Source organism: Pseudorca crassidens, chromosome 9, assembly GCF_039906515.1.
Source record: "Pseudorca crassidens isolate mPseCra1 chromosome 9, mPseCra1.hap1, whole genome shotgun sequence".
NCBI classification, from domain to species: Eukaryota; Metazoa; Chordata; class Mammalia; order Artiodactyla; family Delphinidae; genus Pseudorca; species Pseudorca crassidens.
This window is the reverse complement of record NC_090304.1, coordinates 1144495-1165489: the sequence shown is the minus strand read 5'-3', so window position 1 is coordinate 1165489 and position 20995 is coordinate 1144495. Positions and strand designations below refer to the sequence as shown.

Sequence of the window (20995 nt, the reverse complement as noted above, 5' to 3'; positions counted from 1 at the left end):
AGGACCCCCGAAACTTCCCTCTGGGGCATCACTGGAAGCGTTGCCACCCCCCGATTTGCTCCCTGCCCAGCGTCCCAGCGAGGCCCCCACCCTGCGCCCCAGCCTCCCTGGGACCGTCCAGCCTGGGCTCGGCCACCTGCTGCGCACTCACTGTGGGCAAAGAACTCGTTGATGGCCGGGAGCCCATTGAAATCCCCGCACAGGCCGCAGGTCTGGTTGGCATACCTGGGGTCCAGCTCCAGCTGGGGGCGGGGGAGGGGCAGCTCTAGCTTCTGCGGGCCCGCAGGGCCCCCAGCCCCCATCCACCCAGCTCCCGCAGGGCTGCCCCTGGGTGGGGAGGGGGTCGGGGCGGGCAGCCTCACCAGGGCGCTGTCCTCTCCGTTCCACGTGAAGGTTAGCATCAGCCGGATGTTGACCTTGACGTAGGCACTGCTCTCCTCCACCAGGAGGCCGGCGCGGCTGTAGGGCAGCTCCTCCCTGGGCCGGAAAGTTCGGTGCTCCCACGGGTCCAGCGCCCTCCCCGCCAGCTCTGAGCCCAGCCCACCCTGGAGCCTGGCCCCTCCACACCCGGGCAGGCTCACCGCCTCCCGTTGACCAGGATGGACCCGTTGGAGACCTCCAGTACCAGCCCCTTCGTCTTGAGGGTGATGTGGGTGACCGTGGGCCTGGAGCCCACCAGGCCGCGGCGGAGCTGGAGGTTGAAGTCCTCGTAGGCGGCACCGCAGTGCGCGGAGAAGACGTAGTTGCACAGCCCGGGGAAGCGGAAGACGTCGCCGTCGAAGGTCTTGTAGTGGAAGTCGCCCCACGTGCTGCACACCCGCCCGCCATGCGCTGTGTTCAGGGCTGTGGGGAGTGCGCGGTGGGGGAGGGCAGCCTTCCCTGGGACCAGGCCCCCGGTTTCGGGGTGGGGAGCCGCCACCCCCTTCCTCACTCCCCTCTGCTCCGGATTCTCCCATTCCTCCGACACCAGCACCCGGGTCAGCCCCCAGCAGAACCATCTACAGGGATGGCTCCCAGCCACGCCCAAGGCCCGGCTCCAGCCAAGCTCCAGCTTCCCGGCTGCCCACACTGTCCCGGCTTTATCCCCAGGTCTGTGACCACCCCCTGAGGCTGGCAAACACCCCTGCCCCTGTGGGCAATGGGCGGCGACCACTTACAGCTCATGGTGGGGAAGCCAGTGATGGGCGGGATGAAGGTCACACGCCGGGCTGCAGAGTGAGCCGGGTCACACCCGAACATGGCCGGGCAGGGACCAGCCAGGACGCCCCTTCCCCGGACTGCCGTCCTCCTCACTGGCTACCCCGGGGCAGCAGGGAGCCTCAGGCCAACCCTGGCCCAGCCAAGGGAGCCCAGGACTAATGCTGTCCCCTCCAGGACCCTATCCATCTGCCCAGGACACACTCCTGCCCAGGTCTGTGTGTTTCCCCGATTGTGTGTGTGTGTGAGCATGCGAGTGTGTCCACGCCTGCGAGTGAGTGGGTGGGCATTCATGTAAGCACAGACGTGTGGGTGTGAACATGTGTGTGCACACGTGTGTGAGTGCATGTGAGCGTCTGAGCCCGTCCGCTCGGTGCCTTTGTTTTCTTAGACCCCCTCCGCTGTCCCGTCCTGTGGGCAGATGGGATCCAGGAGGGTCTCTGTGGCACGTCGCTAATGTGGCAAAGGGTCCACCCCCCACCCCTGCCCAGATCCCCTGCCAGCTCCGTGTGGGGCCCTTTCTACCACTGTCCACCCTCTCACCGTTCATGGTAGCCTCCTGACTCGCCCAGCTCTGCTCCGCGCTGCCCTGGGTCTCTGTGGGAAAAGGGAACCGGAGTCCCTGAGAAGCCTGACATCAGCCACCTGTCCCTTGGTCTCCAAGGGCTGCAGGATGGTGGCCACGTGAACAGCACCCGATGCCGGGATGGGAGCTTCGGCAGGGAGCTGACCCGCCCTCCCCGTCTGCACCGCATCTCGCTGTGGCTCAGGGTAGAATGGAATCAGGAAAAGCTGTTGGCCTCACTGACCCCAGGCCACCCCAGGGAGAGCGTTCGGCCCCATCCACACATCCCTCAGAGAAGGACAGAGCCTGGCTTTGTTGGGGAGAAGGACACACACGGCTGGGGAGGCTCCCGGGCGTCACTTAGCAGAAACCCAAGACCAGAGCCAGCTCCACCTTAAAACTACCAGCCGTGGCAGGTGGGAGGCCTGGGGGGCCCAGTGCCGGCACGGCTCCCCAGGTCACCTGTGTGTCCCCCGCCACCAGGCACAGGTGCCCCCACAATCTTGATGGACAGGACTGTGCCCCCCTCCAGGCCCCTCTGTCTCAGGCTCAGGCTGGGGCACCCCGCTCTCGGGCTAGCGCCTCCGAATTCCTTCATCACGTCTGTGGGGGTCTCCATGCTCGGCCGAAGCCGGCGCCTCTTCGGGAGTGGGAGGGGCAGCCCCAGGGGTCCCCATGTCCCCGGTGGCGCTGGGGCTCGGCTCCACAGCTACCATGCCAGCCTCCACTCCCTGTGCGACTTTCCCGTCTGGGACACCGACATGGGAACCACAGGGACTGGCCTGGGATTTCTCTCTCCTCCTAAGGGCCCTAGTTGACTGCGTTTCCCAGAAGCATGGCTGCTCCCCCATCCGCCCCTGACCCCCGACCTGCGGCCCCTCCCACGTGTGTCCGCTGTGGTACCCACCCCATGGTCGGGAAATCAGGGGGCTTCACACGGACAGGCTCACGTGTCACACCCTCCTTGGGCCAGGTGACGGCCCAGTGAGCCTGGGTCCAGCGCTTGGCCAGAGAGATGCCTGCTGTTGACCACCCCATCACGCTGTAGCCGGTGCACATCGTCCTGATGGGAAGCCCCCCACGCAGGGCCCGACCTCACCCACCCCTAAGGGGGCTTCAGCCCAGGGGACACCCATCTGAGGCAGGAGATAGATCGGCTCCAGGCTAGATGTTTACAGCCAGCCTCCCGTCTGCACTTGGAGATGGAAATAACAGGAACAGGGTAAAAAGCTGGACTTTGCTTCTGGTGGATGCTTTAAGGTAACAGTCGTGGCAGGAGCAGAGAGGGGCTAACCTTTGTTTGAGGAAAAGATCAAGAGATCACGTATTTCCCATCCCTGGGGCAAGGGAGACACTGCACACGCGCAGAAAGACTCCTTGGGGGTCAAAAAGGAGGGGGCGCCACCCCCTAATAGGTGATGCCAAGGCCTCCCATAGGCCTCTGGGCTGGGATCCATCTTGGCTAAAGGTTGCGCACGCATGTTGGGGAGGGTCCTAGGGCGGTTAAGGGTGTGGAAAGGGAAACCGGATAATTGGCCAGAGGTAAACAGAGACCCGGAAGAACTGCCCTGTATGAATGACTTCACCGCCTCTTTCCTGGGGTCCTCCTCCTTGGGGGGGCGCCCACACCCTTTCTCTCTGGGGGAGGTGAGTGGTTAGGATTAGGGTATCTCTGCCTTGCTTCTGTCTTAACTAAACAAACTGTTTCTCTGTGAGCTCTCCCACAGGTTGTGCTGTGTCTCTAGTAATAAACTTTGTACCTGTTTTTACAGTTTTCGCCTCCCTGAGAAATGCATTTTCCAGTGGGGTCAAGGGCCAGGGGAACGTTGCTTCTGGCCCTGAGCCCCTGGGGGACTAGCAGCTGGGATTCCTGGTTTTCATCCAGGCTGCCCAGGCCCACTTCCTGAGCAGGGAACTAGGTCTTGCTTCAAGCCACGGCTCACTGCTCCGTCTCCCAGCCCATGCCCGCCATGGCGCGCGTCTCCTTCTGACAGGAGCACAGACCCATCCCAGGGATTTGCCCCCAGCCAGAGGGAGGGGAGTGGGCTGACGGCAGGCCTGCTGCCCCGGAGCTGAGGCAGGCTGGCCGGCCACCCAAACCGTGCGGGACCCCCACCGGGAGCCCCCATGGGAATGCCCCCCCCCACCCCGTACCCAGCCCAGTTCGCCCTCCCAGAAAGGCGGCTTGGGGCAGGGGCTCTGGGAGACAACCCCCTCCCCTTCAGCAGCTCCCTTTCACAGATGGAGAGAGCCTCGGGCTGGTGCCCACCTGCCCAGACCCCCGAGCTCGGGCTGAGGTGCTGTAGAGGGGCTGCCGGAGCAGCCCATGGGGCCGGAGACGGAGGGGTGGCCCCCGGTGGCCAGGGCTCCAGGCCAGCCCAGCTGGGTGTCACCGGCCGCCCCAGGCAGCATCTTTCGTGTTGACAGTAAGCGTTAGGGCTCACGGTGCTTCCCCGGCTTGGAGTGCCACAGGGCCAGACAGGCGGCAGTCAGGTGAGGACGAGAAAGGCCGCAGGGCAGTTATAGCTCCAGGAGCAGAGCCGGCGCGGGGATGGGGCTGCCGTGATGGCCGTGACCCCAGGCCAGCCCAGAGGGCGGAGTGTGGGAGATGCAACCCTGCTGCTCTCCCTGCCGTCAGGCAGCTGTGCCGTCCCCTGCCCGCTCTGCTCTGGGGGCCTCACGGGAACCAGAGAGAACCCCCAGCCCAGTCTCCTCACCCAGAGCCCCCCCAACCCCATCCCGGAGGCTGAGACCCTCAGTTTCCCCAGGGGGACCTAACTTTTCCCAACGCAGCTGGGCGCTCCGGGGGGGCCGGGAGTTTGGCGCGTGCAGGGCCCCACGGAGGACACGCTGTGCAGTGTCGGCAGGAGACACACAGGCGAGTGGCCTGCAGGGGCCGACGAGATGGAGTGAGGGGCTTAGGCCCTACCTGCTTTCTGCACCAAGGGCAGGACCACCAGGGCCCAGGCCAGGGCCCGGCACCTGCTCTGGGCACCCATCCTGAGGGCCGGCACGGCGGTGGGCTGGCGGCGAGGAGGGAGTGGGGCACGACGCTCGCTCCCCTGGGGGCCCTGGGGCTTATATAGCGGGAAGCCTTGGCCCCGTGCCCAGCTCCTGGGCCACGCAGGGTGCTGTCCTCTCCCCACGGCAGCCACGTGTGTTTGCTCTTGGGGAGGGGCCGTGGCACACAAGAGCCTAGAGGAGGAAGGATCTGCGGCTCTGGGCCCCAGAGGTGCAGGACCCCTCCCCCACGCCCCAGCCCACCGCTTCTGAGATCAGGAGAGAAAGCGTGGACGGAGCCGGAGGGTGGCGCTGGCAAAGCCCCCACAAAGCAGGGCCGCCTCGGCCTGCCTGGGTCCCGCCTTGCTGCAGCCCCGCCGCCCGCGATAGGATGGGGCCCGGGGAGGGTGCGGTGTGTGGGCAGCAGGCGGGCTCAGACCCCGGAGCAGCACCTCCCTGGAGCCTGGCTGAGGCGGTCAGGGGGGATTGGAGGGGAAGAGGCAGCCGTGGGGGAGCTGCCCAGAGGTGCTCACCACCCCATCCCCGAGGGGTGAGCAGGGGCTGCAAGGCCATCACTCCACCTGGCGGGGGCGGCGGGGGTCCTGCTCGCTGCAGGGTGTGCATGCCATGTATGGAGGGGGATACCAGTCTGCAGGCTCCCGGGGGTCCCAGAGCTCCCAGCTGTGCCAGCAGGACCCTGCCAGGCCTCTGGGCTCCTCTCTGTCACCAAGTTCAAACTCAAGGGGAAACTGAGGCCCTGAGGATGGACGCCCTGGCGCGCACGCCGGGACTGGCCAAGGCAGGGCTGGGGGCTCCCAGCCTGGGTCCTGTTTGACCCTCGCCTCATGCCCAAGGCCGGCTGGTTAACCCCAGGGAAGGGGCACAGAGGAATCCCAAACCCACCTGGGGTCCCCGGCCAACGGCAGGCTGAGCAGGGACCCGTGTACAAAGTGATGTGGCCCCGGGGCCCCCCGCAGGGCTGACGGGGGGCACTGGGGGACCAGGGATCTCTAAACCCCAGTACCTGCCCCAAGCGGGAGCCACGAAGGCCTGCTCCCCTGACTGGTATGGCAGGTTTTGGGGGGGCCCTGGTCAGTGCAGCCCCCCAGCCACACTCCTCCCCCCCGTCCATTCCCTCCTCTGGCTCTGGCTCTCAGCCACTGGGCGTCCTCACCCCAAACCTGCTGTGTCTGAGCACAGGACGGCTGGGGGGCGGGGTGCACAGGCCCCCACCCCCACCCCCGCCCTGCCCTCCGCCTTTGTCTTTCGGATAAGTCCGTTGAAGTGGAATTTCTGGGGAAAAGGGAAACCCCATCTTAAAGCTCTAAACGTCTTTTACCGATGTCATCCCCCCAGCTTGGCCAATGGCCCCACAGGTCCTGCGTCTCCTTTTGGTTCCTGGTGTCTTTGCGCCGTTTCCGGCACCGGCAGCAGCATGGGAGCTCCTGCAGACCTAGGCCCTGGGTCTCAGCTCAGGCTCAGACCCCACTCACTGCCCGCTTCTGGGACCCCAGGGCAGGCGCTCAGGCTGCCCTCCAGCTGTCCCTCCCCCATCCTCACTGTCACCTCCCGGCCTGGGGTGCGTGATCTCCAAAGTTCTCTTTCACAGCCAACCCAGTTGTCCCCTCTGCAGAGGGCACAGCTGGAGGGGCCTCTGGGGGAGGGCTGGGTGGGGCCCCTTGCAGAACAGGCCTGGAGGGTGCGCTGGACCCCTCCCTCCACCCTCCTAACCCCGCCCTCCCGAGCTCTCAGGCTGTGGCTGGGCCTGGCCTTCCTGCCCTCGCTCCAGGCCAACAGCCGGTGCTCGAGGCCGTGGCACCTGGTCCCTCATGTGGGTGGGGAGTGCACACAGCCCGGACCCCTGAATCCACCTGAAGGAAGGAAGGAAGCAGGGAATCTGGCCTCCCAGACTGAGCCCCCGTGCCCGCCTTCTCCCCGCTCCCGAAGCCTCAGCTCTCAATCTGTGCCCCTGGCCCAGAGCTGAGCTGGGCGCCTTCAAGGCTGGTACATCCCTCCGCCCGCCCTGGGTGGCCAGCACCACACAGCCATCAGAGGGGCCCCGCCAGCCCCAGTGCCCACGAAGGTCAGCCCCTCGCTCCGCACCCGCCAGCACCATGTGTGAGCAGCCTGGGCGCCTCGGCCCTCGAGGATGTTATCTCTTCAAGCTTCAAGGTTATCGTCTGCCCCCCCCCACCAGCACCCCGGAAGGAACACTCCATGTGGCAGGGGCCTGGCCCATCTGTTCACAGCTGGCACACAGTAGGCACTCAGTCAGTGCACCGGAAGACTGAGGGGGCGGACGGCTGTGCCATGGCCCGACGCTGCCCTTTCCCCCCCGGAGCACCACCCTCGGGCAGGGCTGGCCGTGGGGCCGCCAGGGTCGCAGGATTGAGACATCCCGGATGTGGACCGCCAAGCCCAGCCTGTTTGCCCAGCGAGTTTACCCCTTCACAGTTGAGAGAGCCGAGGACAGAAGAAGAAGGAAGCGAAGCGTGAGGCTGCTGGGAAGGAGAGCCCGGGCCAGGCCTCCCGGGGCTTGGGGAGGCCGCAGGGACGTGCCAGGGACCTGCCCCGCCTGGGGCGCACCCTGTCCCGCGCTCAGCCTGCAGAGCCCGCAGGCAGACGTGATCCCACCCCCCAGAAAAGACCCCCACACACAGAGCCCAGAGCTGGGCTGCCCCGGCCAGTCCCTCGGCCCTGTTGGAAGCCCCTGGAGGGGTCAGCACAGAACGCTGGGCGCCCTTCTCAGCTCACCCCTCCCTGCCCACCGGCCTCTCACCACAGCAGTGCGGAGCCAGGGCCGGGGCACCGGGGTGCGTCAAGCTTCAGGCGTTTATCGAGTGCTGGCTGTTTGCCCAGCCCCACACCGGACGCCATGGAGGGTTCGGGAGCACAAGGTATGGCCCTGGGGGCGCCAAGGCCTGGCCGGCTCTAGGCCTGCTCAGGGCCCCGCCCGGGCCGCCTAGGGATGCAGACCTTCTGCGCCTGCTGCCTCCGCGGGGAGTGGGGGCCTCCACTTGCCCGATGGGGTTCTCCCCGCCCTAGTCCATACCCGGGGAGTGTAGGGGGGCGGGACCAGGCTCCACCGGGGCATCCTCGTCCCCAGAGCGGCCACCGTGGTGAGAAAGGCTGTGCCCACTCCCCTAACCCTGCCCCGGGGCTGCAAGAATGTGGAGACCCTCCCCCAGGAAGCCCCTGCCCTGTGTGAAGACAAAGACCCCCCACCCCCACCCAACACCTTCTTCTATTTCCTGGTCTTCACACAACCCCTTTCCTTGCCCGTTTCATCTCTCCGTCCCTCTCACCCTCCTTCCCTCCTTCCTTTCTGCCTCTAGCAAATTCTGAGCCCCAAGCCCTGGGGATTTGCCGTGGCCAAGGATAAGAGAGGGCCCCTTTGGAGCTCACAGCTCACTGGCCATATAAGGGAGCAGTGAGAGCTTTGAAGGAACCAAAGCTCTCTGTGGGGCTAGGGTGACGTTGAGCTGAAGGAAGGGGAAGAGGCAGCCTTTTGCAAATTAGGGAACAGCAGGTGCAAAGGGCCTGGGGCAGGGATCAACACGGCTCCTTGGAGGGTCTGAAGGCACCTGGTGTGGCTGGTACTGGGGCACCTGCAAGAGGGGAGCTGGCTGTGGCGTGGGCAAGGTTGGACCGGGGAGGAGCCAGGGTTTACTCTGAATTTGGGGGGTACAGTTTACTGGAGCATTTAAAGCAGGGAAACCATAGGGGATTCTTTTTTTTATCTGTGTAGAGAAATGTATATAACTTAAAATTTACCATTTTAAGTGTACATTAGCTGGCATTAGGTACATTCACAGTGCTGTGCGACCGTCACCGCTACCCTCTCTAGAACTCTTTTATCATCCCGAAGAGACTCTACCCATTACACAACTCCCCCTCCCCTCCCCCAGGCCCTGGCCCTGGCCCGGTCCTTCCTACTTTCCGTCTCTGTGAATTTGACTATTCTAGGTCCTCGTGTAAGTGGAATTGTACGGTGTTTGTTCTCTTGTGACTGGATTATTCACTCTGCACAATGCCTGTAAGGTTCATCCACATGGTAGCCTGTGTCAGAATTTCCTTTTTTTGGGGGGGGGGGTACGCGGGCCTCTCACTGTTGTGGCCTCTCCCGTTGCGGAGCACAGGCTCCGGACGTGCAGGCCCAGCGGCCATGGCTCACGGGCCCAGCCGCTCCGCGGCATGTGGGATCTTCCCGGACCGGGGCACGAACCCGTGTCCCCTGCATCGGCAGGCGGACTCTCAACCACTGCGCCACCAGGGAAGCCTAAGAATTTCCTTTTTTAAGGCTGAATAATACTCCATTGTATGAATAGACTACGTTTTGTTTATCCACTCATCCTTTGATGGACATTTAGGTTGTTTTCACCTTTTGGCTATAGTGAATAAGGCCATGACGTCATCAACATGACGGTGTGAATATCTGAGTCCCTGCTTTCAATTCTTTTGGGTACATACCTAGGAGTAGAATCGCTAGATCATATCATAAGTCTATGTTTAACTTTTTGAGGAATCACCAAACAACAGAAGCGTTTTACATTCCCAGCAGCAGTGCACAAAGTTTCCAATTTTTCCACATCCTTGCCAGTGCTTCTTATATGCCCTCTTTTTAAATGATAGCCATCCTAACAGGTATGAAGTGGTACCTCACATGGTCCTGATTTGCATTTCTCTAATGGCTGTTGATGTTGAGCATCTGTTCCCGTGCTCATTAGCTGTTTGCATATCTTCTTTGGAAAAATGTCTATTCAAGTCCTTTGCTCATTTTTGAGCTGGGTTGTTTGTTTTTTTGTTGTTGTTGTTGAGTTTTAGGAGTTCTTTTTTTAAAAATTAATTTATTTATTTATTTATTTGGCTTCGTTTCTGTGCGAGGACTTTCTCTAGTTGCGGCGAACGGGGGCCACTCCTCATCGCGGTGCGCGGGCCTCTCACTGTCGCGGCCTCTCCCGTTGTGGAGCACAGGCTCCAGACGCACAGGCTCAGTAGTTGTGGCTCACGGGCCCAGTTGCTCCGCGGCATGTGGGATCTTCCCAGACCAGGGCTCGAACCCTTGTCCCCTGCATTGGCAGGCAGAAGGAGTTCTTAATATCCTGAATATTAATCCCTAATCAGATATATGATTTACAAATATTTTCTCCATTCTGTGTTTGTCTTCTCACTCTCTTGATAATGTCCTTTGATGCAGAAAGGTTTTAGTTTTGATGTAGTCCAATTTATCAATTTTCTTTTGTTGCCTGTGCTTTTAGGGTCATATCCAAAAATCATTGCCAAATACAGCATCACAAGGATTTTTCCCTAATTTTCTTCTAAGACTTCCATAGTTTTAGCTCTTACATTTAGGTCTTCGATCTATTTCGAGCTAATTTTCATATATGGTGTCAGATGAGAGTCCAACTTCACTCTTTTGCTTGTGGATATCAGGTTTTCCCAGCACCATTTGTTGAAAAGCCTCCTTTCCCCTATTGAATGGTCTTAGCACACTTGTCAAAAACCAATTGACTGTGTGTGCCCGGGCTTATTTCTGCACTATCTCTTCTATTCCATTGGTCTACATGTCTGTCTTTATGGCAGTACCACAGTGTTTTGAGTACTGCAGCTTTGTAATAAGTTTTGAAATCAGGAAGAATGAGTCTTGCAACTTTGTTCTTCTTTTTCAAGAGTAATTTGACTATTCCCTTGAGATTCCACATGAATTTCTGTATGGATTTTTCTATTTCTGCAAAAACACCATTGGGATTTTGATAAGGATTACATAAAATCTGTATATCTCTTTGGGTAATATTGTTATCTTATCGGAATTAAGTCTTCAAATCCATGGATATGAGATATTTTCTACTTATTTATGTATTCCTTAATTTCCTTCAGCAATGTTTTGTAATTTTTAAAATAAATTTATTTACTTAATTTATTTATTTTTGGCTGCATTGGGTCTTTGTTGCTGCACACGGGCTTTCTCTAGTTGCAGCGAGCGGGGGCTACTCTTCATTGCAGTGTGCAGGCTTCTCATTGCGGTGGCTTCTCTTGCTGTGGAACACAGGTTCTAGGCTCATGGGTTTCAGTAGTTGTGGCTCTCGGGTTCTAGAGTGCAGGCTCAGTAGTTGTGGCACATGGGCTTAACTGCTCCACGGCATGTGGGATCTGCCCAGACCAGGGCCTGAACCTGGGTCCCCTGCATCAGCAGGAGGATTCTTAACCACTGCACCATGAGGGAAGTCCCAATGTTTTGTAATTTTCATTGTACAAGTCTTTTGCCTCCTTGCTTAACTTTAATCCTAAGTATTTTATTATTTTTGATGCTACTGTGAATGGAATTATTTTCTTAATTTCCTCTTTGGGTTGTTCCTTGCTAGTGTATAGCAACTTGCTGAATTCATTTATTAGCTCTGTCTTAATCCATTTGGGCTGATATAACAAAATGCCACAGACTAGGTTGTTTATGAACAACAGAAATTTATTTCTCACAGTTCTGGAGACTGGAATTCAGCCAGCATGATTGGGTTCTGGTGAAAGCCCTCTTCCTGGTTTCAGGCTACCCACTTCTTGCAAAGTCCACAGGGGCTAGTGATCTCTCTGGAGCTGCTTTTATAAGGCACTAATCCCATTCATGAGAGCTCCACTTTCATGACTTAAGCACCTCCCAAATGCCCCACCTCCTAATACCGTCACCTTTGAGGGTTAGAATATCAACATATGGATTTTGGATGGAAACACACCATAGCAAGCTTGAATCATTTTTGGTAGAATTTTCAGAAATTTCTACATATAAAATTATGTCATTTGTGACCAGGGATAGTTTATTTTCCAATCTGGGTGCCTTTTACTTCTTTTTCTTGCCTAATTGCTTTGGCTAGAACTTCTAATACTGTGTTGAATAGAAGCAATGAACATACGCATCATTGTCTTGTTCCTGATTTTAAAGGAAAAGCTTTTATCTTTCACCATTAAGTATGACATTAACTGTGGGCTTTTCATATACGGCCTTTATTATATTGAGATAGTGTCCTTCTAGTCTTAGTTTGTTGAGTTCCTAATCATGAAAAGATATTGAAATTTGGCAAATTCTTTTTCTGCATTAATTGAGATGTGGGTTTTTTCCCTTTTCAATCTATTAATGTGGTGATTGGTTGGTTTTTGTATGTTGAACATCCTTGCATTCCTGGAATAAAACTCACTTGATCATGGTGTAGAAACCTTTTAATATACTTCTGAATTTGTTTGCTAGTATTTTGTTGAGGATTTTTGCATAACTATTCACGAGGGATATTGGTACGTAGTTTTCTTTATTTGGACCAAACATAGTTTCTTTTGTTGTTTTTTTTTGAGGTTTTTGATTACTGATTTGATCTCCTTCCTAGTTAAAGGTCTATTCAGTTTGTCTGTTTCTTCATGAGTAAGTTTTGTTAGACTGTGTTTCTAGGCATTTTTCCATTTCTTCTAGGTTATCAAATTTGTTGGCATGCAATTGTTCTTACTATTCCCTTTAATCATATTTTTAGTATTATTTGTATTATATTTATTTCTTTGTGATTTTAGTTTTTAATATACTATATTGCCCTCATTAGATTATACCTTCATATTCATAGAACAATATAAACTAATGCCAGTAATAATAATATTGTGGTACAAAAGATCCTGAAGCCTTTTTTTTTAACTGTTTTGAGAACCATACATGGTATTATATTTTATTTCATTCTGTTATTTTAATTTTTTATTTAAATATAGTTGATACACAATATTATACAATTTACAGGTGTACAAATAGTGATTTACAATTTTTAAAGGTTATGCTTCATTTATAGTTATTATAAAATATTGGCCATATTCCCCATGTAGTACAATATATTCTCATAGCTTATTTGTTTTATACATAATAGTTTGTACCTCTTAATCCCATACCCCTATGTTGCCCTCCCCCCTCCCTACTACCCACTGGTAACCACAATCTTTTCTCTACAACTATGAGTCTGTTGTTGTATTCACTAGTTTATTGTATTTTTTTGATTCCACATATAAGTGATATCACCAGTATTTGTCTGTCTCTGTTTGACTTATTTCATTTAGTATAATACCCTCCAAGTCCATCCATGTTGTTGCAAACCTTTAATCACATTTATCTCTATAAAATTGACAGTAATGCCCCTTTCATTTCTGATTTTAAATTTTGATTCTTCTTCCTTTTTTTTCTTAGTGCATTTAGTTAAAGGTTTGTCAATTTTGTTGATCTTGTCAAAGAACCACCTTTTGGTTTTGTTGGCTCTCTTTGTTGTTTTTCTATTCTCTATTTTATTTATCTCTGCTCTAACCTTTATTTATTCCTTCCTTCTGCTAGATTTGAGTTTAGTTTTCTCTTCTTTTTCTAGTTCTTTAAGGTGTAAAGTTAAGTTATTGGTTTGAGATCTCTTTTCTTTTTTAATGTAGGTTTTACAGCTATAAATTTTCTTCTTAGCACTGCCTTTGCTGAATCTCCTGTTTTGGTATGTTGTGTTTTTGTTTTCATTCATCTCTAAGGATTTTCTCATTTCTTCTTTGACCTATTAGTTGTTTAAGAGTGTGTTGTTTACGTTCCATGTATTTGTGAATTTTACAAATTTCCTTCCATTATTGATTTTTAGCTTTATTCCTTTATGGTTAGAAAAGATACTTTATATGATATTAATCTTTTAACATTTACTAAAGCTTGTTTTAGAGCACTTAGTTTATAACACTTAGCACTTGTTTATAACACTTAGTTTATTCTGGAGAATACCCCATGTGCACTTGAGAAAATGTGTATTCTGCAGTTGATAGGTGGAGTGTTCTGTATATGTATGTTAGGCATAGTTGGGGTTTTTTTGTTTTTTGTTTTTGTTTTTGCGGTACACGGGCCTCTCACTGTTGTGGCCTCTCCCATTGCAGAGCACAGGCTCCGGACATGCAGGCTCAGCGGCCATGGGTCACGGGCCCAGCCGCTCCGCGGCATGTGGGATCTTCCCGGACCGGGGCACGAACCTGCGTCCCCTGCATCGGCAGGCGGACCCTCAACCACTGCGCCACCAGGAAAGCCCCCTGTAGTTGGTTTATAGTCTTGTTCAAGTCCTCTGTTCCATTATTGATTTTCTGTCTTGTTGTTCTATACATTATTGAAAGTGTGGTACTGAATTATCCAACTATTATTAGTAGTTTTATTATCTAGCTCTCCTTTCAAGTCGGCCAATGTTTGCATCATATATTTTGGGACTATACTGTTTGTTGCATATATCTTTATGATTGTTATATATTGTTGAATTTTTTGCTTTTATCAATAAATAATATCCTTCTTTGTCTCTTATAAACTTTATTTTAAAAAACTTAAAGCCTATTTTGTCTGATATTAGTGTAGCCACCCCAGCTCTCTTTTGGTTGCTATTTGCGTGAAATATCTTTTTCCATCCTTTCACTTTCAACCTATTTGTGTCTTTAGTTCTAAAGTGAATCTCTTGTGGACAGCATATAGTTGTTGTTGTTGTTGTTGTTTGCAGTGCGCGGGCCTCTCACTGTTGTGGCCTCTCCCGTTGCAGAGCACAGGCTCCAGACGCGCAGGCTCAGTGGCCATGGCTCACGGGCCAAGCCGCTCTGCGGCATGTGGGATCCTCCCAGACTGGGGCACGAACCCGCGTCCCCTGCATCGGCAGGTGGACTCTCAACCACTGCGCCACCAGGAAGGCCCTGTTGTTGTTGTTTTTAATCAATTCTGCCTTGTGAATGGAAAGTTTAAATCGATTTACATTTAAATTGATTACTGATAAGGATGGACTTACTTCTGCCATTTTGCTATTTGTTTTCTGTATGTCTTCTAGCTCTTTTGTTCCTCATTTCCTCCATTACTGCCTTCTTTTGTGTTTAGTTGATTTTTTGTAGTGACAAATTTTGATTCCTTTCTCATTTCCTTTTGTATATATTATGTAGATATTTTCTTTGTGGTTATCATGGGATTACATATAACGGCATAAAGTTAAAATCGTCTAATTTGAATTGACACCAATTTAGTTTCAATTGCATACAAAACTCTAATCCCATCTAGTTCCTTCCCCTCCTAATATTATTGTTGTAACAGATTAAATCTTTATGCCTTGTGTGCTAATAACATAGATTTGCAATTATTTTCATGAATTTATCTTTTAAATCATAGAAAATAAAATGTAGAGTTACAAACAAAAATTACAGTAATACTGGCTTTTATATTTGCCCACATATTTAGCTTTATTGGGTATCTTTATTTTCTTATAGAGCTTTGATTTACTGTCTAGTGTCTTTTCATTTCAACCTGAAGGGCTTGTTTTAGCATTTCTTATACTGTAGGTTTAGTTTTTGTTTATCTGGAAATGTCTTAATTTTGCTCTCACTTTTGAAGGGCAGCTTTGCCAGGTGAGGAATTCTTGGTTGATTGTTTTTTCTTTCACCCTTTCAGATGTATCATTCAGTGCCTTAATGGCTTCCAAGGTTTCCGATGATAAATCAGCTGATAATCTTATTGAGAATGAATTCTCTTGGTACTTTTGAGATTTTCTTCTTTGACTTTCAACAATTTAGTTATAATGTATGTCAATGTGGACCTCTTTGAGTTTATTCTACCTGGAGTTTGTTGAGCTTCTTAGAAGTTTTCAGCCATTATTTCTTTACATAATATCTTCGCCCCTTTCTCTTCTCTGCAGGGACTCTCATTATGCATATGTTGGCCCACCTAATGATGCCTGACAAGTCCTTTAGGCTCTATTCACTTTTCTTCATTCTTTTTTTCCTGCTCCCCAACTTTGATAATTTCAGTTGTTCTGTCTTCAAGTTCGTTGAGTCTTTCTTCTGCTTGCTCAAGTCTGCTATTGAGCCCCTCTAGTGAATTTTCCATTTCAGTCACTGTATTCCAGAATTTCTGTTTTTTTTTAAATAATTTCTGTCTTTGTGTTAATATTCTCATTTTGTACATGCATCATTTCCCTGATTTCCTTTGGGTTTTGTCCATGTTTTACTTTAGCTCTTTGAGCACACTTAAGGCAGTAGTTTTAAAGTCTTTGTCTAGTGAGACTGATGTCTTGACCTCCTTATGGACGATTTCTATAAATTTATTTTGCTCCTTTGAATGGGCCATATTTTCTTGTTCTTTGTAAGCCTTGTGATTTTTTGTTGAAAATTGGGAGGTAACTCTGGAAATCAGATTCTCCCCTTCCCAGTGTTTGCTATTCTTTTTCTTTTCTTTCTTTCTTTTTTTGTTGTTGAAGGATGTAGCAGTCCATTTGTTTTGAGACTTCTCCAAAGTCTTAATTTTTACAAAGACTATTCCTTGTTGTGTGTGATCACTGAATCTTTGCTGGTTTAGCTTGTGTTCAGCTGGTGTTTGGCAGAGTTTCCTTGAGTAGCAGGAGCCTTCCCAGTCTTCACAGCCTAGCTCTGTCCTTCAACACTTAGGCAGGCTTGCTCTGAGCCTGGGGACCAGCCCAAGATGAAATCTTGCCTGGGCATGAGTGTGTCTTTCTAAATTCCTGCATGTGCATGGCTGCTTTTGAATGCCCGAATTTCTCAAAGGGTCCCACTTCAACTCCTCCAGGCCTTAGATGGTCCATTATATGTCTCCAACTGTAATCTCTTGCCCCAGGAGTCTGTGGGTCTGTAGTCACTTCGCAGCTTTTATGAGCAGTGTCTGCCACTTGTGCCACTTGAATTCCAGGTTAAGCAAAACAGAGATGCGTGCCTTGCATCATTCCTTCATGAATCCACCAGATGTTCATGGTAATTTGCAAGTATGGTATTCTCTGCTCCTTCTGGCTTGGGGTGGGGGAAGGGAATGGAACTGGGCTGGCAACTCAAGACCAAAACTGCCACTGCACTGGGGATGGGCAAGGGTGAGTGAAAATGCCACAAAACTTTCCTATCCTTCTGAAGATGGCCTTTTCTGGATTGGACATTAGCTTGGTTGCTGTAAACCTCTGACTATCTTCTAGAGCTCTGAAAACAGTTATTCCAGACAGTTTCTCCTTGTCCTTTTCAATGTTTCTGTGGAAAATGAGACCTTAGAGCTTCCCAGCCCACCACAGAGTCATTCTGAAAATACAAGTTCGTGAGGGTAAATGGATATAAATGAATAAATGAAAAATAAATAAATGGAAGAAAAGAGATATCTCTTCCTACTGCAGAATGCAGGTAAGAAGAGTGGATGTGATTAGAAAAGCATCATTGGGTGCTAACACTAAAGGGAGTGGGATCCTTACATGGTCCCAAGCCTCTCCCATAAGACCCTTATTAATTCCAAGGGGGGAAATGGCTACTTCCCAGTGGAAAACCTGACAGACCCACCCTGGGCCAAAGTGAACTCCCAGTGGTGGATCCAACCAACATCATGTGCCTCCAGGTATAAAGAACCGAGAAGGACACAGCTCCTGCTGAGTGTGTACTCCAACCTCGACACAAGGAAGCCACAGACAGACCCAGATTGGGGAATGCTGGTCAAGAAGCCCAGAGAAAGGCTGGGGACAGATTCCAGGTTAAAGATGACCAAGGAGGCTGCACTCACGTGACATGCGGTCCTGGGTCAGACCCCAGACTGGGAGGAATGGACACCAGCAGGACAAGCGAGGGGTGTAGCAGCCTGAGGACGGCAGGTGGTAATGCATCTTCACAGACCCCGCCCTACTTCTGGGAGACGCACCCCCATCTATTTAGGTTGAAGGGGCAATCTTCTTAAACTCCAGTGAAACAGAGAAAATATGTAGACAGAGAGAGAGGGGAGGTCAGGCACAGCACAGCCCAAGAGCAAACAGTACAGCAAAGGGAGCAAAATACAAACCCTGGAGAATCTGGGCTGAAGGCAGACGGGAGCTCTTTATACTATTTCTGTAACTTATCCATAAATTGGAAATGGTATCCAAAAGTTCTCCAGAAAGCTCCGTGCTGGCTGTGATTTGGGGAATGGACTAGAGGGAGGCCATTGGGGGACCACTGCACCTGTACATGGCAGGGACACAGTGGTGAGGTGGGGGAGGGCCAAAGGGAAAGGGGGGAAGGGGGAGGGGGAGGAAATAAGGGAGAGCGGAGGAGGGGCAGGCACCCTATCTTCTGGGCAGAGCCAGCCTGAGCAGGGGCCCCGTGACGTGGCAGGTCCCCAGGCAGGTGCAAGAGGTGCCTCCCTGTCCCCTTCTCCCCCCTCCCTCTCCACCCCTCCCCCCTCCTCTTCCCCAGCCCTGTTGTGAATCTCCTGGAGAAGCAGCACCCCCATACAGGGCCAAGGTCTTGGGGAGGGTCACAGGGCCCCCCGAGGGGGCAGAGCCTGGGTGAGGGGGCAGGCATGGCCCGGCATGGACAGGCAGATGTGGACAGAGGAGAAGGTTGGGCCTCTGGGCCCACGTTTGCTCAGGATTAAGACAGCGTGAGGGAGAATAAACAGTAGCGGGTGGGGTGTCCTGGCCGCCAGCAGAGGTGACCAGGTGTCAGTGGGCAGTGTGCCCTCCTCCCTCCAGGAACCCCAGTGTTGACTCAGCACCAGAGCCTGGCAGAGGGGCCCGACGCAGCCCCACACAGCCCGGGGCCACACCCCCCAGCCAGTGCTGAGGGGCACCTGGCCCTGAGGCTACGCAGGCTGGAGCCCCGCCTGCTGCCCTCTCCACCGGCCTCAAGGCCCCAGCAGTGACCAGTGACCGGAGAGGGCGGCTGGGGGACACACCACCGTCTTGGGCCACGCCGCCCTCGTCTGGGCTCAGGCTCCAGGGTGGGGGAGGCCCGGCCCTCCTGGGGGTCACAGGCCCAGGCCTGATCTCTGACCTCTGGAGGCCCCGACTTCACTCTGCTGCATTTTCTTGGGGAGACTGAAGGGGTTCCCTCGTGTCTGGGTATCTTGTTCGTGTTCTGTCAGGGCCCCCGCCTGGCCCCACGTCTGGGATGTGGGCGATGCAGCAAGTGCGGTACACCCCAGCGATGGGTGAGTTTGAACTCCGGACTGTAACAGGAGGGCGGGGAGGATGGCTAACAGCCGCGATCCTGGTGGCCAGGAAAGTCCTCGAGGCATGAGCTGGACTAGCGGGCTGTGGGGAGGGTTGGATGGAGGCTTCTTGGAAGCACCAGCCGGGGGAGGAGGAGCTAGAGCCGCCTCGCCACGTCTGCCCCCACATCTGGCCAGCAGAGCTGCTGCCAGGCCCCTCAGAGCTCAGGACCACTCGGGATGGACCTCGCTGGCCAGCAGGATGGTGGGACCTGCAGGGGACAGCAGTGGCCGGAGCGCCTTGCCCACAGCCCCCTGCCCCAGCCCCCTTCCCCGGGAGGCTGCCTGGCCTCTGCAGGAGGGGTTTCTGCCAGCATGTAGTCCCTGCCCTCCGTCCCCAGGGCTCTGGTGTCCACGTCTGCAGGTCTGGCCAGGGACTGTGTGAGTGACACGCACACCCGGGTGCCACGTGAGCAGAGACGTAGGTGCCGTGGCTGGAGAGACACCGTCTCCCTGATGCCTAGGGTTAAGGGTGTGGCCGCCGCCCCAAGGGAAGCTTCTGCAGGGGCCCTGGGAGGAGACGGGGGCCGGGGGGAGCTCGCTGGGCCCCACCAAGCATGGCTTAGCCTGGAGCAGCAGGACAGGGTCCCTGCTGGTTCCACACACGCTGAACCGCCCCCTCGTGGAAGCGTGGAGGCTCGGCCGTCAGCTGAGGACACAGCATGGAAGCAGCCGGCAGGAGGCAGAGACCCCAACCCAGGGACAGAGCTCCAGGCCCACTTCCTGGGGCTGGAGGCTAAGGGCCGGGAGGGTGTCCAGGAAAGGACGGGTCTGGAGACAGGGCGCGAAGTCCCTCCACCCGAGGGCTCAGCCTGTGGCCTGAGATTGAGTCTAGGGTCCACGAGGCCAGGCCGCCCTTCCCACCTGGGGGACGGTCTCCAGACACCCAGGCTGCCATGGGGCCGATGGCTCTGTGGACGCTGTGTGCCCCCAGGGCTGGCTACGCTGGTGGAAGCAGGAAGGGCCGGGGCCCAGGACGGGGAGGGGCCCCCGGGAGGGGCTGGGCGGGAAGGGGGCCACCTCATGCCCCCGGGGATTTCGTGCCCCTCACGTCCTCCAGTGGGCTGGGTACCTTGCTCTGAAAGGTCTCCTGAAGTGGGCAGCACCTGCTGACAGGCTGTGTCCCCAGAGGGCACCCTACCTGCTCCTTCATTTCATGGGTGTGGGGGGCTGTGGCACTCACAGGACAGGGTGGCCCTGAGCTTGGCGTGGGTGCTGGGGTCCCCTCAGGGCCTGTCAATCTGGGAGTGAGGACACCAAGTTCCCTGAGCCCTGCGGGGGCTGGGGGCGCCCAGGCTGTTTGTCTTGGTGGAGGGGCGGTTCCCATTCAGCTGCGTCAGCTCTGACCTGCCCTGGCGACCCTCCTGCCCAGCCCCCCAGGCAGCCCCCTGCTCGGCAGCTGGACACCCCTGGGGTGGACGCTGGGTTGTGGGGGTGTCCTGAGTCCCAGGCTGATCACTGATCGTGCAGAGCCCCCCGCTGCTGTCAGAAACACACCGAATCGTGCCCATCGTCCGAGTTCCGGGCTGGCTTTCCATCTTTGTTTTTGTTCGCAGCTCTAGCATCTTCCATCCCTCTGTCCATCCCTGCTTGGCTGCGGGAGCCATGCTCTTTGGAGCGTCAGTCATAAACACATTTTCTCTGGGAGCCGGGACACAGGGGCTTTACAGTGGTAACACGATGATGTTTTATTTTTATTCTGTTCTGTAAAGAAAGAAAACCCTGGCGTGCCTCTCTATAGGTGGGTTCTACGAGCCACGAGGAAGCCGCGGGTGCAGACCGCGACCCCAGGTGTGTCACCCTGTCCACGGGCCGCGGCGAAGGGGAGCCACAGAGCTTATGTCAGCGAAGCCCAGGGCTGTCGCCGGCATCTACTGTTTCACATCTCGTGGAAGGGCTCCCTCCCCACCTCCCGTCACAGAACCCTCTCCCACAGCTTCCCTGGGGCTGCAGGGTCCTCACCTGCGAGGTCTCGAGCCTCCTGGAGTCCAGAGGAGAGGAGACCTACCTCCCGCCTCCCTCCCCCCACCTCCCCTCCCTTTCTTTTCTATCTGCACTCACTCCCTTGACAATCTCCCGAGCTGAAGAGCTGAAGCTCCGACTTCTCCCATCTTTGCCTCCCGGTGAGGGCAGGCTCCGGCCCTGGCGCCCCCGACTCACATGTCCACCCACCGCCCTGACCTCTCCACCGGGCATCTAATGGTCAAGCTCCTACCCATCCCAATGCCCTTCCCCGGCCC

General features: G+C 54.3%; 1 protein-coding gene across 1 annotated transcript in view; it reads right to left on the bottom strand.

Annotated features, from left to right (window-relative positions):
• MUC5B (mucin 5B, oligomeric mucus/gel-forming) overlaps positions 1–20995 on the bottom strand; it is an 80146-nt gene that overhangs the window by 29820 nt on the left and 29331 nt on the right. Inside the window, exons 17-22 of the mRNA XM_067751783.1 lie at positions 4692–4762; positions 1738–1794; positions 1084–1229; positions 582–859; positions 363–477; positions 152–242 (exon numbers count right to left, since the gene is read on the bottom strand). Of these exons, the coding sequence (XP_067607884.1) occupies positions 152–242; positions 363–477; positions 582–859; positions 1084–1229; positions 1738–1794; positions 4692–4762 (758 nt within the window). The remainder of the gene's footprint in view (positions 1–151; positions 243–362; positions 478–581; positions 860–1083; positions 1230–1737; positions 1795–4691; positions 4763–20995) is intronic.